The 19663-nt window shown below is 41.2% G+C and overlaps 1 protein-coding gene across 3 annotated transcripts in view; it reads right to left on the bottom strand.

Moving 5' to 3' along the window:
* Window positions 1-19085, bottom strand: part of LOC124872569 (homer protein homolog 1-like) — a 32193-nt gene extending 13108 nt beyond the window's left edge. The window contains exons 1-3 of one of the 3 annotated variants that reach the window (XM_047372734.1): window positions 18014-19085; window positions 3388-3544; window positions 74-205 (exon numbers count right to left, since the gene is read on the bottom strand). In XM_047372734.1, the coding sequence (XP_047228690.1) occupies window positions 74-205; window positions 3388-3544; window positions 18014-18018 (294 nt within the window). In that variant the 5' untranslated portion in view covers window positions 18019-19085. Of the gene's footprint in view, window positions 1-73; window positions 1415-3387; window positions 3545-18013 lie in introns of those variants that run through there. The other 2 variants (XM_047372732.1, XM_047372733.1) reach the window with 2 other exon arrangements.
* Between the last annotated feature and the right edge of the window lie 578 nt (window positions 19086-19663).

Here is a 19663-nt window from a genome sequence, read left to right on the forward strand (position 1 = left end):
AAACAAGAGGAGCAGCTGACTCTGGTGCTCTGTTGGAAATTAAACAGAAGAAGCCATGTGGGATGTCCCCCACCTTGCTCAAGTGGCTCTCGGACGAGAAGCCAAGGCCGTAGACTGTGTTGGCCCGGCTGTCGGCCCACTGGCCGAACTTCTGCGACGTCTTGGTGAAGGTCATGTTGGGGGTGATGGTGCTGTTGATAATAGCCTGCAGAGGATGAAATGTGCATTATTGGGGACCGGATTATCGTAGCTGTTGGTGACGAAGGGTGTGCTGGCTGGGGACAGCTGCAGGGAGGCTGTCTAAACTGATGTGGGTTACTATGCCCTGAGTTTAGCACACAGGAAGCTGTCAATAGGGAGCTTCTAATTGAGTCCAGCTGGCTGTAATGTTATTGATCAGTGTGGGAGGCCACTCTGGGATTACTGGTATAGTTAGCTCAATTTATTGGATGTTGAAGTCCGAGTCGATTGCTTTCCTGCTGCTTTCAATACGTCTCTCCTGTCCTCCTCTATGAAGGGTCATGAACCCCTGAGCTTAATGAACTCCTTCATTGGAAACTGCAGCTGAAGGAAAAAACTTTCACTCTGCCTTCAATTTAAATGAGATTAGATTTCTTTGTCATTTGTATCACCCACATAACAGCTGAACAGTTCTTCACACATACCACCAGCAGATAAACATGCTTCTGTGCAATAAATATAAATTAAAACAATAAATGAATCTACCAATGAGGGCAAGAATAAATAAAAGTGCAACAACTTTAAGGCTAAAATAATAATGAACATGAATAAAGTACAAATTGAAGTAGATCAGTAGTTCCTGTCCAACGCAGTGAGAACGTTAGAAGCCGACTGGTCCTAAATCTATATAAATCTATAATCCAAAAGGCAATCTGTAACTGCTTAGCTATATCTTTTAAAGTAAGTCAAACACAAGAAAAATATTTACTCCTTACATCGTGATGCAGGATGACATAAGGTCTGTGGCTGGCCTCTGATACCCGTCAGGCCGCCTGCAAGCCTCACATGGCAGCAAACCACAAAGCAGCCTTCCAGCCTCATGCAAGCCCACACTGTGACCACTATGAAGCTGGAGGGCTGGTAATGCTGCATAACATGTCTGCTGACCGGATGCTTCGGTAACTGCCTGATGACAGCATTCAACTCCTGAGACCATCTATTTTGCCTTCTGGGGTTTTTTCTAGCCACTGCAGCGCCTTGCAAATCAGGTCATTTAAGTTCCTGTTTCAGCCTGTGTATTTATTAAAATGACATATAAATGGGATGGTTTCTTCTAGGTGATTATTTTGGTGATGAATTTGTTTTTGTTTTTTGTCAGCGTTTATTGAGTAACAAAGTAGAAACTCCCTGTGTTCTGGGGACGGCCACTGAAAGTTGGGTTCCAGGCCGAAACCTGTATGCAGAAAAGGCAAAAAGGATAGAAAAAGAAAGACATTTTTAAACAGAACTATCCGTTTAAAAAAACGAGCTTCATTCTGTTCAGTTTTTCTTATTTGAGATTCAAGAGCCAACAGAAGGACACGAGGAGACATGTTTCTATGCAACATGAGAACAAAACTAGATTTTCTTTGATCAGCTTCATTAATAAAATCCATTCAGTCTTTCAAATGATTTGTCTGATTTACATGTGGGTCAGTATATGAGCTTGTGAAAAAATAAGGACACCCTATTACATATTCACGTTTTTTTTTTTTTTGGAAATGTTCACATATCACATTTCTAATCATTTTTTTGCAATGCCCTTTTAAATAAGGTGATTTAATTGCACTTAATGCAAAGCTGGAGCAGGTGGTGAGGAAACTCCGAACACACAGGGGACCAAACAAGTCTAGAAAACACGTTCAAAAACCAACCACGATCCAGTGACGATCTTATAGGGAGTGAAAAAAGAATAATAATCAAATATATAAAAAGAAATCTATATATAAGTATATCCATCATTGATTTTACCATGTTTTAGAGGGTGCTTGGGGAAAATGTGAAACAGAACTGAACCATGAAACATGAAAATGACCCAAAAAATGTTAGTTAATCCACCACTGAGTGGCTGAGATTTAAGAAATGGAAAGTACTGGGCCTAGTCAAAGCCCAGATCTTAATCTCTTTGAGATGCTGTAGGGTGACTAAAAACAGGTTGCCTGACCAAAAAAAAAAAAAAAACCTAAAATATCTCACAGCTGAAAGTGAGGAGTTCCTCAGACCAATGTCAGAGACTACTAGATGGCTACAAGAAGCATCTCACTGAAGTTCTTTCAGCTAAAAGGTGGTTATTATAGCTATTGGAAGGTAGGGTGTCCTAACATTTTCCTTAGCTAGAAAAACATTTCGTTTAATGTGTAAAACAAGGTTAATTGGTTGTTTAATGCTCAGCAGGACTATGGACTGTTATACAGTTTGACTTTCTAACTCTATTTTCCTTAACTTTGACCGGATGACTGTGTAAGCAATGGGCTAATATTAATGTGAACTGGTTCACATGTTCATATAAACCATTTGTGGAAAAATAAATAAAAAGATTGCTGGTAATCTGGATGTTGAGCATCTGTGTAAACTGTATGTGATGAACAATTTAAAAGAAACATTTGAATGCATTAATAGCTTACGGTTTTATATTCACTCTAATAGCGGGAGGTTTTATTGTTCTGTGTTATTGCTTTAATTTATTCGACCACCTGAGGGCAGCAAACACACTTCAACCTCAGGAGACGCCAGGGAGAAAAATGATCTTTGTTATTTAGATCTACACGTTTGGTTAAATACTAATTAGATCAGAGAAGGGAGGGCGTCAAAGATCTTCCTGAGGCTTTTTGTCTTTCCTGAACAAACAGGCACTAATCTGTAAATGGGAGTTGTTTTTGATGTAAAGTAATGAAAAGGTTTCCGTCTCTGAAAAAGTTTCCACTTTTTGGAATTCAGGGAGCAGCGTGAGCAGAACGATCGTCCTCTGGTGACAGGATGCGTTGTTGTCTGGATCATAACGTCCCTCAGCTCCAGCCCACCAGCTTGCCTGCTATTTCCAGCTAACTTGCTGGTTCAACAGCGACACCAGTCACCCCCAGAGAAACTCTTACATAACTGTGCAAACTCCAGCCCTTGTGCCTCTTTCAGGACTAAAATAATCACTGCCACATACATATCAACATCAACCATGCCCCAGCTGAGAGGCGAGGCCCGAGGCAGGCAGGCATGTAGCATGAAAAATTTACTTTCCCAGATGAGATGAAACTTTAACGAGCCCCGCTGGAAAAGTTAAAAAGGCTTTTCTGTACAATGCAAAGACTGTTGGCAAAATAACCGGTCCTGAGGTGGAAAGAACCCTAAGCAATCGGATGATTGAACGACTTCTAGGCTTGGTGCTTCACATACCTTGGAGCCTTCCAGACTGATGATCCGGTACACATTCCTGGTACTGTCGAAGAAGTAGGAGACTGTGACGGCATGCTTGCTCGTGGGAACCCAGTTCTTCTTGGTGTTCGGGTCGATCTGGAAGACGTGGGCTCGCGAACTGAAGATGGGCTGCTCACTGCACAAGGAGAGTAGGGGAGGAATAAACAGAAGCAATAAGCATCTTGATAAAGGCTTCATCTCTGAAGTTGTGTAACAGTATAAAAAGACAGGAGTTTCCTTCCTTACTGTCTGACATTAAATGAGACAAAGTGTTTTCTACTTCAGGTCAGTCAGGATTATCACAATTATTCCTGCTTGCTAAATGGCAAAATCAGGAGAGATTTCTAGAGATTTGTTTTTTACTTTCTTTAGATTGCATTTCTTTAGTATTTGGTAGAACTGCCTTTTAAACATTTCGGGTTTCCTTCCAAATGCTTGACTGACTGCAAAATTGCACAAGCAAATATTCCAGTGACTATTGCAATTCAATATTTTGCGGAGCTCTAAAACATTAAGTTTGCTGTCCTTAAGCCACTTTGGAAATAATTTGGTGATGTGCTTAGGATCATCGTCCATTTGGAAGACCGGGTTTGTCTGATTTTCTGTCATAGTGCACCAGGGCCTCTTGCAACAAAATAGCCACACAACATGGCTGCCACTCCCGTACTTCACAGTTGGAATGGTGTTCTTAGGCTTGCAAGCTTCCTCCTGTAATTCTAACAACTGCCTTTGTGCATTCAAGCATTTCAATTTCAGTCTCATCAGCCCACAGGAGACGTCTCCAAAAATCAAGGTTTTGTCCCAGTGTGTATTTTTAAACTGTAATTTGGTTTTGCTTTTGGAGTCATTACTTCTTCCTCTTGGAGTGGCCTTCCAGCTCATGTCATTTAACCCAAATGTTCAGATGTTTAGAAAGTCATGTCATAATCATCTGGGACTTCTTAAGTTAATTAAAGGCATCATGTCTGTGTATGTAGTGTATGTGTATACAGAATTTGAAGAAAGTTAAAAAAACAATCTAAAAGAAATGATCTCTTTCATTATAAGGAAATAGAAATAATGTCAGTGATCTTAACTGACCTAAAACTGGAAAGGTTTAGTCTGATTTAATGTCAGACAGGGAGGGAAGGAAGGTTATGCAACTTTTTATACAGCGTATGTAAACATCTGGTTTCAACTGTGTCAAAATGTATTTTGTAAGATGTCCATCTCTCTCTTTTCTGGATTGTGTCTAAATTGGATTAATTCTTCAAAGAAGTCTAGACAACAGTAGAAAATAACCCCTCCAAAATCCCTAACCTGTCAGACGAAAAAGTAAAAGAGGGATCATAAACAATCCCAGAAACCTTTATCTGTCTGAAGGAGAGAAGAGTTTAGTTGGGCTAGATTAGATTTTTTATTATGAGGATACATTGTGGCATCAGTGCTGTTATAAAGAGAGATCTCCTGAAGTAGCTCCTTTGCTAAAAAGTTCAGATATCTATGCCCTGCTTCTCCTGCTGCCTGATATTTGCAGGGAAACTAGTTAACTGACTCAAACCCAATCTCTAGATATAAAAAAGGGCAGTGGACAACACAATTTTTTCTTGATCAGCTCCCAACAGAGATAAGTGCATCAAATACTGGAAATCTTTTTAATTAAATGCAACAAAACTGAAAAAGTGGACTTTTTCCAGTCTGTAAATGCATCAACACATAACGTGTTCTTTGATGGCTTCAAAACTGCAATCTCCATCGAGGAACCTGCAGCACATTTTTTTTTTATGGTCAATGCTCGTTACACATAATTGTTAACATAAAACATTGTACATGTACAATTTCATAGGTGTTACAGTTTGTCTAAAGAAAATAGAAATTGGTCAAAATCAGAATTCAAGGAATATCTGTATCGGCCAGTTAAATCCTGATCGATGCTTCTTTAGAAGAAATGTAATGAAAATAATCCTCAGAACATCAAACTATGCTGTCGAGACATTCATTAGATGCTCTGAGTCATTAGGTTGAACTGAACTAAGTCCCAGTGTGTGCGCTGCAGGATGAATTCATGTCCAGTTGATTCAGCTCTGAACCGCTACCACTCAGCCTCCACAAGTCTTCCCTGCTCCTCCACATCTGGATGAAGGATTATCTCACATAATCTGCATACGTCTTGGCCCCCGTTTCAATCAGATGCATAGAATGTATAGTGAAGATTGAAAACCAACAGCTTTCTCTGGTCTCTATGAAGTGTTGCTCAGCTTAGATATCTGTGGTATAGATGACCTGTCTTCATCTGTCTTTTTACCAAATACATCAACTGATCAACACAGATGGATCAGCGTACTATACTGAATAATAGCCAAAGCGCTGGCAGCAGGGGTAAAATCATACCTGTTTCTCCACTGCAGAAAAGGGGTAAAGGTTCATCGTCCAGAAATCTTTTTTTGTTTTCTTAACACCAAGATATTTAAGATTAGAGAAAATCTCCCAGGACCTGAAAGCTGGTACAGACGTTCATGGTGGTCCACCATGTATTCAGAGACAAGGCGGAGAACATTCCTTGACTTCCACCGTGGGCATGGATAATACAAACATAGGGCAGATGTGTGAACGGAGGCACTTCTTCTGACTAGAACACATGCGTAGTGTAGGAAGGTATCAGGAGTTTGAGGCGACAGAGGTACCTAGGAGAGCATTTCCCAACTCAAACCGTGTTTCTGTACAAACACCCAAACTTCTCAAATGTCATGTTGTAAAGTGACAAAAAGGCTAGACAGCAAACATGATCAGATCTCGCCGAGTCTGTTAGAAGAAATAAATTATTCACACCCAAGAATGGCAAGCATATGTATTCAGTCCCACTGAGTCACTACTTTATATAACAATGTTTTGCTACTATAGTCTTTCAGGGTATGTCTCTAGCAGCTTTGGACATCTAGAGACTGGGATTTCTGTAAATTAGCTCAAGCTCAGTCAGATTGGGTGGGAAATATCTCTGAACATCCATTTTCAATTCTTGTCACAGATTATAAATTGTATATAGATCTAAACTTTAACAGGGCCATTGTAACACATTCATATGCTTCATTGTAGCTCTGACTGTATCTTTAGGACTGTTGTCTTGCTGAAGGTGAAGCTCCACCCCAGCCCGTAACAGGTTTTCTGCCTGAATTGCCCTGTATTAAACACCACCCTTCGTCCCAACATCTCTGATCAGCTTCTTTGTCCCTGCTGAGAAAAAGCATCCCCACAGCATGATGCCACCATCTCCATGTTTTATCATGTGGATGTTGTGTTTAGGGTGACTTGCAGTGACAGTGTTCCTCCACACATAGTATTTTGCATGTAGGGCTCATCAGTATAAATTAAACTAAGCATAAACTACACACAGCTAGTCTGTTTACCAATTAGTCAACTGAAGGCACTTGGTTGCATTAGATTTTATTTACAAGCATAAGAATACAGGGGGCGCAATACAAATGCATGCCACACTTTACAGATTTTTATTTCCATAAAATAAAAATCCTTCCATTTCACAATTATGCACTACTTTGTGCTGCTGTACCACACAACCACAGTAAAACACACTAGGCTTGTATTTGTAACATAGCAAAATGTGAAAAGTATAAATGTATTTGCGAAGCACTGTGGATCACTATGCTTTTTGTTCATAAAAATCAGGTAATTAAAGTATTCATCACTGAGAACTACATAATAACAAAGGGCAGCAACATGTCTATTGTTTCAAATTGCATCCAAGTAGAAAAAGATGACCATGATGGCTTCAAATTGTTTGAGGAGTACAGCAGAGAAAGAGAAGGGGTTGGAATAAAAATCAATGGCAGACTGACTGAAGAGAACCAAATGATACAGGTTCAACTAGTGGAAACTGAGTACACCTCCATATTTGTAGGACAGCTGCAGAGCTCTGCTTGTGTCTGGCTGCTACTCATTATTAACTCCGCTCTTTACAGCAGTGATAGGGGCTCCTCAACCTGTCACGCCTGAATGATGCTGGATCCAAATAAAAACTTTCTTTGGGTTATATTTTTCTGTCTCATGTGTTTGAGTGAGTTCATGGCAGGCCTGATCAGCAGCACGTGCACTCACATGAAGAGAGAGGCAGAGATGCCAAAGGTGACCTGGAAGCAACCTGTGCTAACATACAGGGATCAGCTGCCACTGGATGACTTCCAAACAAAGCTATGGATGAAAAGCTCACACTGCCTTGGATTAAAAGGCAGTGACTCCATAACTATAACTGTTCACACTAGCAAACACATGATGTGTTGCTTTTTGTTTTACTCTGAGGCAAAGACTGACATTTGAACAAGTTTAAAGAAACAGAGATGCTGATCTTATCTTGCTGTTAAGGGTTATGACTACTGTAGTTTTAAGATTTATAGGAAAATTGGATCCAAATAAAGAAAGACTGGCTAAGGTTTTAGGAAAACACAAGTTTGTGTACAGCGTTGAAAAACTAAAATCAAAGAGTCTTACTTGGTAATTTTCCAGGATTGACAGTCACGCATAGGGATGTCACGACCACGGCAACTTTAAATGATCGGCATCAAGCGTCCCAGATGAGACTCAACATCAGAAACCTGTTGTCGGTTTTACTATCTAGGAGTTTGTCTGCAGTCTTGCAGCCAGTTTTTAACAGTCACAGCCAATTTCTGTGTGCATGGCTTGGCAAACGGTATTATTAATCTAACAAATCTGGTGATAATCCAACAATTTAAGTGTTTTTCACCATTTACAATGATGTTCACAGTGGAAGAGAGACTGTATTGGCAGCTGCAGCCTCCTGTCAGTGTCATGTGATCCGCTCAGATATCTACAAACATTTCTTGGTGTAGGAGAGAGAAATACTAGTCAATAGATTTTAGACATTTATGAAGCAAGTGAGTAACTTTTGTTTGATTACCTGAAAACCCCACTGAAAATATGCCACATTATCAACAAGCTATATAAAAACAGAGAGTAAAGATGCTAATGTTAGCCTAACATGTCAGCAAACTGCTCCTCATAAAAACATTGTCAGAAGGAAAAGGGCTAAGCAATCAATAGAATTTACCGTTCAATTTTGATCTTGGCTCCAAATAGTCATAAAAACAATGTAGTGGTCAAAATCAATGTTTTTCTTATTTTGTGATGTCTCCTGACTGATACGCACTTATGCACAAGTTGACTTTGTTGCTATTTTTAGCGACTTTTCAGACCCCTCTAATTACTTTTTTAAAGCCGCTAGCAACAATTCCAGCAACATTTGAATAACACACATATTGCTCGTATTAGACTGAGCAGAGGGTGCTGCCATGGGCCCCTTCCCACTTCAAAGCTCTCACAGGTGGTCGATACCTCGCGAAGCCGGCACCAGCTGATCCTCTTACACTGAGAATCACTGAGAATCAAACTTGCCTGAATTAAATTAGGTTGGGAGTGATGTCAATCCCAGAGATGGGACATATCTCGTACTCTAGGGTTGGAGGTAAATGGAAGACAGACTATCTTTGCACCAAGTCTTCCATAAGCTAAATGAAAGAACTACTTTCGTCAGGGGCCGGTTTTCTTAAATGAGTGGGCTCATAGGGAAAGCCAACTGTTTAAAATGTTGCCAGATCCTTCTTTGTACATGGTTAAAAAAAAAAAAAAACCTAAATAGTTGGGAAGACCAAGACTTGTTAGATCGGTGTTGAGTTTATTAAGGGGCCCTGATCATGACAATTAATAATGTATAATTATGCTTCTTGAATACCTGCACCTTCTTTAAAAGCAGATGGAAAACTGGCCATAAACTTTCAAACATATCACTGCTGTTTATTGTCAGACCAGAAATCCAACAGACGTGAATTAATGGTATTTCTATTTAGATAGCCCAGATATGCAGTTTCTTGCAATTTATCCCATCCTTGTATTTTTACACCAAGTGAAAATGCTAAATTTGCACAACATAGCGAGAAATTACTGAACAGACGTTCAGACGAGGAACAGTCACCGCTTAGTCTAATGAATAAGTGTCAAGACATGCAGTGAAAATGTCATGCAAATGCATTTGATAATATTTGAGTCAGCAGTGGACTGACTCACCAAGTTTGGTGCTGGGAAAAACAAACGCAAAGTAATGCCAGGAGTAACTTCTATAAATGCTTTGGTTACCATGTTGATAACTGTATCTTACACAGATATGATCATATCAACATGCAAAATACCGCCACTCCTTAGTGCTACACAGGAAAAGGAATACGTGAGATCTGCTTTTAATTTCTGGGCAAAAGTCAAAACTAATTAGCCAAAAATGAGACAAAAAGCTGCCTGAGTGGTGGCCATTAAGCCTGTTAGAAGCTCAGCATCGTAACAGGATCTTTAAATGCAGGTTTGTCACAAGGATGTCTGTCTGCCATCTTTACGGGAAAGTAGAAAATGATGAATGCTTGTCTGCGAGCCGAATGTCCCAGGACTCCTCTGGGATCTAGCAATTGTTCCCGTCACTGGGAATCTCTCATCTCGTCTCAGTGTGTTAATTAAGTTAGCAGAGCAGAGCCCTGGCAGACGTTACTTAAAGGCAGACAGTTAATCGGAAAGATGTGATAATAGGAGGCGGTGTATACTGGATTTACACTGACAAAAACAGGCTGGAGGCACTGTAGTATGTCAATAATATGTTTAATATCACCTGTTAGAGCGCATGAACACCTGGAAAATAGGTGGAAGAGAATAGAATGAAATGAGGGTTGTTTTTGTGTTTTTTGTGAGAGTTTTTGGTCAACATTAACATAACAATTAGAAACACTAATTGGCATCTATTACAACTGGCTTCACTTTGATGTAAATAGTCTAACTTTTTGTTCCTCCACGGGGGATCATATGAGGGTGTGGTACATATCCCCTTTCAGAGTATCACTGGTCTGCCATTATGGCCTAGATGAAAATCAGCTCCAGCTTTGTTTGCACCTCTATGAGTGAGTGTGGTGAATGTTAGCCCATAATCCCTTTTTACAATAAACGGGGTATTGAAGTCTCAATGACGAGTGCTTTGACAGGAATCTGACTGCAAAGCTTATCAGCTCAGCAATTCTCCAAATGCAGCCGGCAGAAACATTCACAACTACTGAGGATTTTCAGAGAGGCTGGATTTCCAAAGGGGAAAAAACAAACATCTACACTATGGGGGGAAATAAGTGTTCCCCCCAATCATACAGAGGCAGTGAGCTACAATAATTTATTTCAGTTTATTCATATAGCGCCTAATTACAACACGTCATCTCAAGGCACTTTACAAAACAAACAGATCCAATTCATATACAGAAATATATAGTCAAATCAATCTAATTATACAGACAGATTTCAATTCGATCCAAGTTTTAAAATAGGGCTGCACGATATCAGGAAAACATTAAATTGTGACATGATGGTTGAAAATTGTGTTTTATTCTTTATGATTTCACATTTTCCTTTCAATCTTCTTTTTTACCATTAGACAATATCCCAAACCCTCTGACTGTTGCCATCTCAGCCAATACAAATGTACATCAGGGCGAGGTTTAAAGAGTAGTAAGAAAACCCAGTTGATTTCAATGAGTCACTGACTTGCAGCAATCACCCCTCCTGAACCAGCATGTAACAACAGTGGATGGTTGATTGGATCAAGTGGTTAACATTACAGGTCCTTCTCAAAATATTAGCATATTGTGATAAAGTTAATTATTTTCCATAATGTCATGATGACATTTTAACATTCATATATTTTACATTCATTGCACACTAACTGAAATATTTCAGGTCTTTCATTGTCTTAATACGGATAATTTTGGTATACAGCTCATGAAAACCCAAAATTCCTATCTCACAAAATTAGCATATCATTAAAAGGGTCTCTAAACGAGCTATGAACCTAATCATCTGAATCAACGAGTTAACTCTAAACACCTGCAAAAGACTCCTGAGGCATTTAAAACTCCCAGCCTGGTTCATCACTCAAAACCCCAATCATGGGTAAGACTGCCGACCTGACTGCTGTCCAGAAGGCCACTATTGACACCCTCAAGCAAGAGGGTAAGACACAGAAAGAAATTTCTGAACGAATAGGCTGTTCCCAGAGTGCTGTATCAAGGCACCTCAGTGGGAAGTCTGTGGGAAGGAAAAAGTGTGGCAGAAAACGCTGCACAACGAGAAGAGGTGACCGGACCCTGAGGAAGATTGTGGAGAAGGGCCGATTCCAGACCTTGGGGGACCTGCGGAAGCAGTGGACTGAGTCTGGAGTAGAAACATCCAGAGCCACCGTGCACAGGCGTGTGCAGGAAATGGGCTACAGGTGCCGCATTCCCCAGGCCAAGCCACTTTTGAACCAGAAACAGTGGCAGAAGCGCCTGACCTGGGCTACAGAGAAGCAGCACTGGACTGTTGCTCAGTGGTCCAAAGTACTTTTTTCGGATGAAAGCAAATTCTGCATGTCATTCGGAAATCAAGGTGCCAGAGTCTGGAGGAAGACTGAGGAGAAGGAAATGTCAAAATGCCAGAAGTCCAGTGTCAAGTACCCACAGTCAGTGATGGTCTGGGGTGCCGTGTCAGCTGCTGGTGTTGGTTCACTCTGTTTTATCAAGGGCAGGGTCAATGCAGCTAGCTATCAGGTGATTTTGGAGCACTTCATGCTTCCATCTGCTGAAAAGCTTTATGGAGATGAAGATTTCATTTTTCAGCACGACCTGGTACCTGCTCACAGTGCCAAAACCACTGGTAAATGGTTTACTGACCATGGTATCACTGTGCTCAATTGGCCTGCCAACTCTCCTGACCTGAACCCCATAGAGAATCTGTGGGATATTGTGAAGAGAACGTTGAGAGACTCAAGACCCAACACTCTGGATGAGCTAAAGGCCGCTATCGAAGCATCCTGGGCCTCCATAAGACCTCAGCAGTGCCACAGGCTGATTGCCTCCATGCCACGCCGCATTGAAGCAGTCATTTCTGCCAAAGGATTCCTGACCAAGTATTGAGTGCATAACTGTACATGATTATTTGAAGGTTGACGTTTTTTGTATTAAAAACACTTTTCTTTTATAGGTCGGATGAAATATGCTAATTTTGTGAGATAGGAATTTTGGGTTTTCATGAGCTGTATGCCAAAATCATCCGTATTAAGACAATAAAAGACCTGAAATATTTCAGTTAGTGTGCAATGAATCTAAAATATATGAATGTTAAATTTTCATCATTACATTATGGAAAATAATGAACTTTATCACAATATGCTAATATTTTGAGAAGGACCTCTACAGAAATCCCTCATACTGAGCATGCATGTGGAGAGAGTAGAAAGAAAAACTCCCTTTTAACAGGATGAAACCTCCAGCAGAACCTGGCTCAGTGTGAGCGGCCATCTGCCCTGACTGGGGGTTTGAAAAGACAGAGCTACTCACAAAAAACACATAAGTATTAATCTAGGAGTATTTTCTATTTAAAAGTAAAGAGTTAGTGACCACAGTAGCTCCAGTGGCTTCATCTAGAAGAGAAACACAGCTAAACAGATAAACTCTGAACCAGTAGTAAAATCTATGGGATGAGAAACAGTTGATCAAGTTAAAAGGCAGGAACTGGCCCTTAAGTTGCTTTATCTAGAAGAGAGGCCAGGTTAAAAACTGAAAGACAGTGTCAAGTGTATCATCTATACAGAGAGAACGCAATGTTATTAGCAGCAGTAGCTCAGTCAATAGTCCAAGAAGATGTCATAAAAGTTAATAGCAGTAATAACTTCAGTGGGTTAGAATAGTAAGAGAAAGTAGTAGAGAAAGGAAAAGAAGTCAGCAAGTCCTCCAGCAGGTTTCTCTTTTTAATTTTCATCAAAACTCTTGCTGCAGCATTTGGGACAAGACAAAGGCTTTCACTGACATTTTTGGACTTCCCGATTGTGAACAATTACAACAATCCAGCCTTAAAGTAACAAATGCATGGAAATTGGGACAGCATATTTTGGCTGTATCACAAAGGTGGACGAAGGAAGACTTGCAAACTGGTTTTATTTAAATAGCATGTCCTGGTCAAACATAACACCAAGGTTCTTTACATTATTACTGGAGGCCAATTTAATGCCATCCAGAGAAGTGACTGACTAAGCAATTTGTTTTTCAGATGCTCTGATCCAAAGACAAGTTCTGTCTTATCCGATTTGAAAGCAGAAAATAAAAAGTCATTACTTTATGTCACAGGTACTGACGTAGACCAGTATACGTTGAATAAAAAATAAAGGTAGTAAGATTTGTCTGCAGTTTTAAAATGTAGGCTTTATGTTCAAGTTTTTCATCCAACTTAAAGCACTCATTGCATTTTCTTCATAAAACAAGAAAAACTTTGCAAAAATGCAACAAATGCACAGCTTTACTACATTTCTTCAGTGGGAGAGAAAAACCACAAATCTGACCATAACATGATCAAACTTCACAGAGTAACGGCTGCAGCTTGGGCTTGCCGTGCACAGGAGTAATATCCCTGCATTACTAACTTCACTGATGCCATGTTGTCATGGCAACTGCCCACGTGACGGAAGGCTGGTCATGAGCCGTGCACATTCTCCGACTCCATCACTGCCTCTCCTTTCCACATGCGCTCTAGCCCAATCCGATCCCGGTGTCCCTGTCAGTTAACCCACTCGCAGAGGGAGACAGCAGGCGCCTGGCAAGGCAAAGCCTCCAGTCAAACTCCCATATGCCGCTCCACAGCAGCAGCAGCTCCTTACACATGCCCATACAGAACAAGCAATACATAAATAAAAGGCGCATTCCTAAAGACTGGCACCTTAAATCGCTGCTTTTACTTTGAGTGATTCCCTATTCCAGTAACTCTGCACTGACCTTAAAGGAAGATGAGAAAAGAGAGAGGAAGGAAAGAGAAAGGAAAACGCAAATCTTAAAACAAGCCTCTGCTCAGAAATCATGTATGATCTTGGAACATGAAAACTGTAATTAAAACCTCGTTTGTTATATCATTTTATCTTTCACTTTTCACTTTACTGACAAGATGCCAAAGTTTTCATTTTAAGGAATAGTTCAGATTTTTTGAAGCAGGCCTGATATTGGAGGCTTTATGAGAAATCAATAAAATAATGCACACTTGAGCTACTATACCATTTTTACTCAGCATATACTGCATTTGTTCTTCAAATAATAGTTTGAAATGGAGGGCCATTTTTCAAATCATAAATCTGTAAAAACTACACCCCTCTGTACAGTTATTGGCAAGTATTAAAAATGCCATACACTTTATACATATTGTTTCTTTCTCCAATTATATCTTATAGAGCTTTACTTCTGATATACAACCACTTGCACACCACTTTTTAGAGATGTTACACTTCCATGTTTGTTAAATTTGGATAATTATTCCAATATATGTAAAATGCTTGTATTACAAAAGGAATATGGTTGCATTGTTGAGGCACGTAGACTGCACTAAGTGCTTTTCAGGATGCAAATCTGAACTCCGGTCTGAATTCTCTCTGAGCATTTCACAATACAGCAGACTATAAAAACAGTAACAGTTTATTTTGCCCTGTTTGTAAGGATATCTATAGATGCTTATTAAGTTTATCTAAATGTAAGGAAATAAAGCGCAATTTCTGAAACACATACTGTCACAGATATTAACACTTGTCACATAAATTAAGGATGTGTGTCGATTACGTTGCTCTCCATTATATATATTGGATGTATATTGGGATGAGGGGTACAAAATGTACAGTGTGTTACTGCATGTGGATGGATGAAGTTACTTTTGCAGAGGGGGTCTGGTTTGGGGACCAGTGGATTTTGTCTCTTCTTTTTGCAGATGACGTGGTCCTGCTGTCCCCCTCTAGCCAAGACCTACAGCATGCACTGGGGCGGTTTGCAGCCGAATGTGAAGCGGCTGGGATGAAGATCAGCTCCTCCAAGTCCGAGGCCATGGTTGTCGACCGGAAAAGGGCGGCTTGTCCTCTTCAAGTTGGAGGGGAGCTCCTGCCTCAAGTGGAGGAGTTCAAGTATCTCAGGGTCTTGTTCACGATTGAGGGAAGAATGGAGCGGGAGATTGACGGACGGATCGGTGCAGCTGCCGCAGTAATGGGGGAGCTGTGCCGGTCCGTTGTGGTGAAGAGAGAGCTGAGCCGAAAAGCAAAGCTCTTGATTTACCGGTCGGTCTACGTTCCTACCCTCACCTATGGCCATGAACTTTGGGTCATGACCGAAAGAACGAGATCCCGGATACAAGCGGCTGAAATGAGCTTCCTCCGTAAGGTGGCCGGGCACTCCCTTAGAGATAGGGTGAGGAGCTCGGCCATCCGGGAGGGGCTCGGAGTAGAGCTGCTGCTCTTCCACATCGAGAGGAGCCAGTTGAGGTGGCTCGGGCATCTATACCGGATGCCTCCTGGACGCCTTCCTCGGGAGGTGTTCCAGGCACGTTCCGTCGGGAGGAGGCCCAGGGGACGGCCCAGGACACGCTGGAGGGAATATGTCTCTCAGCTAGCCTGGGAACGCCTTGGGCTCCCCCCGGAGGAGCTGGAGGAGGTGTCTGGGGAGAGGGACGTCTGGGCGTCTCTGCTGAGTCTGCTGCCCCCGCGACCTGGTGCCAGATGAAGTAGAAGACGACGAGTACTTTTGCTGAGATGTTATGTTTTTGTTTTTCAAAGTATGGCTGCACGATATTAGAAAATCTTGCAATGGCAATAGAATTTCTTCTTTCCTCATATTCTCATCTGTGCTTCCCTCGCTCTGTGACCTGTATGTCAGGCAGTGTCATTTGTGTCCGGAGTGAGCATGTCCTTCCATGGAACTCTGTCCAACTGGTTAAATATTACATTAGCACGAAAAATGCAAGTTCAGAACACTTGGAATACATCGACCAGCAAGTGTTGCACTTTAAAACACTCCTTTGAAATACAATACAGCACACGCTGATATTGTGATGATGATATATTCCTGATACATTGTGCAGACTTACACTTAATTGTGCAGTGAATCAAAAACTACGTTTAATTTGACATTCGTTTTGCTGTAACATCACACGTTGAACCCTGGCATATTAAGGTGGTGAGGAAGGTGGTAATAAATCCCCCGACACTAATTCTGCATGCCCACTTTGCTGCGAACCACTACTACAAAAAAAAGAAGAGATGCACGAGAAGACTTTAATTACGTGCACACATGCTTGAGACGTGCTCTTTTTCTGTGCTTGAGGAATTGATTGTCAGCTGGATTATAACTGTTGGCCTTGAGAATTAATGAGGATGAAGAGGTTAGCGGTTCACTCTGCTCCTCCTCCAAGTACAATATGACAACAAACCAATCACATGCCACATCATCTGCTTTCATCTAGATCGAGAAGTAGGTCGCTCTTGATCAGGAGAATCACCAAACATCTGCAGGTTCGGCGGCTCGCCCGCTGCGATGCATGTGGCATTTAAATAGAGGCCTTGCTTGTTTTTGAAACTATACCTTCTGAAGCTAAACATGCGCTACACTGCAATCACTGGCTTACTTTGTTACAGTTATGTAATCTAAAGATCCAGTGAATGGCCTCTGTTAGCAGAATCCTATGAGCACCTGCTGCTATCAGCATGTTTTTATAGAAAACAAAAATCAACTGCATAAAACAACGTGCACAGGATTAAAGCGACATTATTAGGATATGCAACAGAGTTTATGGAGCACTTCGTCAGGACTTTGTCTTTGCAAGCACTGCAGAGCCAAAGATATCAATACTTCATGTATCTGTGTATCCATAATATTGACAAGTGGGTGGGGACAATAGGTCAGAAAAGCCAAATCATTTAGCAGCTCATATCAGGACATATTTTTAATGCCGTTCCTTCAGTTTATTTTTATACACCAAAAGGGCTGTTTGATAAATCTGTGAATAAAACTCTTCAGTTTCACATCCAAAAACCACCAAGGTAGTCACAGAGCTCACTTGCTTTCTGTGTTTGCTGAAACCAACTACACGGCTTTCAAGTAGGCATGGGCCGTTTAAAGTCCTTCTGATGAGATGCGGGCCGGTGTGACTTGATTTTTCTCTGACTGCATGGAGCATTGAGTTACTCGGTGCTTACCCTGCCCCATCTATTCCTGCGCACTGCTGCCCAGCTGGGATACATTTGGGATGAAGAATCAAAGGGTTTTCCAACACTTGACATGGAACTGCTTAAAAAGTAGGGATGAGACGGTTACTGGTTCTAATGGTTACCATGACAAAAATTTCAGAGAATTTGCATAACAGCTTTCATGAATTTATGATTTAAACCATATTCAGTTGACATGCCCATTTTGGTTGTCCATCAAACGCAGCATCGCAGACACTTTGCAGCGGAGGGCAGTGAAAGTATAAGTGATAATATTTAAACCACCAAGATGTCAAAAAGAAGAAAGTGCCTTCATGAGCCAGATTTGAAAGTAGCCCTAGGGGAGAGTGGTTCAGGGTTTCATGGTGTCTGTCTGGATCAGTGTGGTCCCTGTTGTTTTCCGGTGAGTTAGAGGGACGACCCTGACAGGAGCGCTTCATCTATAGTTAGCTGTGAGTAGCATGCTAGCAGTGTGTTGTGTTGGAGAGGCAATCTGCGTGGAGTGTCACTGCTTTAGGTTTGAGTGTGCTGCCGGTTACATACCCCATTTCTGCTGGGTTTGGCTCGAAAACTATCCGGTCGGTGGTTTCCTGTGGGGAACAGGCTGGTTGCTCCTGGTGTTGATCCGCTCTCTCCCCTCTCAATAAAGCCGCTCTGCTCTGCTCTGCTCGCTGTGGGTTCTGGACCGGTCTGCGGAGCCGCTCAGCCGCTCTCAGTCAGACATGGCCGGCTGTGCTGTTATGCCCTTGGGCACATCCTTTCGGCTGGTCTCGTCGGAGCGAAACGTGTCGGTGCATGCATGATGACCGACAACAAAAACAGCAGTACAGACGCTAGTTGCTGCCACCGTTAGCCAAATAAAAGCAAACTGCTCGCCTTTGAAGGATTATTTATGGAGCTGAACTGGAGAAGACTGACAGCAGAGGGAGGCTGGTTTATAGCAGAATTAGGCTTTTTTTTAAAGTTGAAAGTTGGGAAAATACTGAAAGGCTCGACAGTAAATGCTGCTGTTCTAAACATAAGTAAGTCTCTACCAATGCAATTTTAGCCTGATTGTAAATATTAGTAGCTGGTGTTAAATCTCATAAGAAGGGGCATAAAAAAAGAGGAACAATTACATTCCTTTTTAAACATTTCCCATCAGTTCATAAATCCAACTTTGAATCGCCTTTTTTAAACAAAGTCCGACGTGCCATTAAATTAAAATGCCTCCCACTGATAAATATTACTGAGTTTCACCGCATGTGAGGCATTTACTGCAGCTCGGAGGCGACAGACATCTTGCTTTCAGACGTTGCTCCATCCTTACTGTTGCTTCTGGAGATGATACAAAAGACATCTGGTTCCCTTTCCGGATTTTACCATCACGTTCCGCCCTCCTCTGAGATTATTTAGCAGCTCAGCTTCGCCGATGGCTTTTGATGGCTTATGTTGACGTGAGCTCCAGCATATGTACGGGAGAATATTTACGTTTTATTTCTCTCGGTGTTTCTCCAAAGAAGGCATGCAGATGAGGAGAAACTACGACGCTGATGCTTCTTTGGGTTGATCATCCTCCTCCTTCATCATCATCATAATCCACCCCTCTGCCCTCTGTCAGCCTCTCATCTCATTCATCGCACAGCTTCATCCGACGCTCCGTAAAGACTACGACATAATTACGTCACGTTCGAAACAGATTCTTTTTTTCTTTTTATTTTATCCTAATTGGCAATAAAATGTTTTTGCCAGCTCCAAGTCATTTTTGTTGAATAATCAATCATTGCATAGTTCGAGAATACACGAATTACATAATGTATAAAAGGTCAGTTTACAAAACTTTTTTACAAATCTATAGAAATGTATCGAGGTTATTTTTTTAAACGAGATTTAGATATTGATGGTTACAGTGCTATGAAGAAGAATTTGTTCATTTTCGATTTTCTCGGATTTTCTTGATTGTCACATTTCAATCTTTCAGAATTTCAGCATCAGATTAAAAAAAATGTTTTTGAATTATGAAAAAGCTATCCAAACCAAGCTGGCCCTGAATGCTCCATAACCCACTGGTTTTGCCACCCTGGGCAGCAACAACTCCCATCATTTGAGATAACTGGCATTGAGTTTTTTTGGATTGCTGTAGAGGACTGTCAGCCTACTCTGCTTTGCATAATTATTTTTGATTTACACATTTGAGTATTTTTCAAGCTTTAA

This window comes from Girardinichthys multiradiatus, chromosome 8, assembly GCF_021462225.1.
Source record: "Girardinichthys multiradiatus isolate DD_20200921_A chromosome 8, DD_fGirMul_XY1, whole genome shotgun sequence".
NCBI classification, from domain to species: domain Eukaryota; kingdom Metazoa; phylum Chordata; class Actinopteri; order Cyprinodontiformes; family Goodeidae; genus Girardinichthys; species Girardinichthys multiradiatus.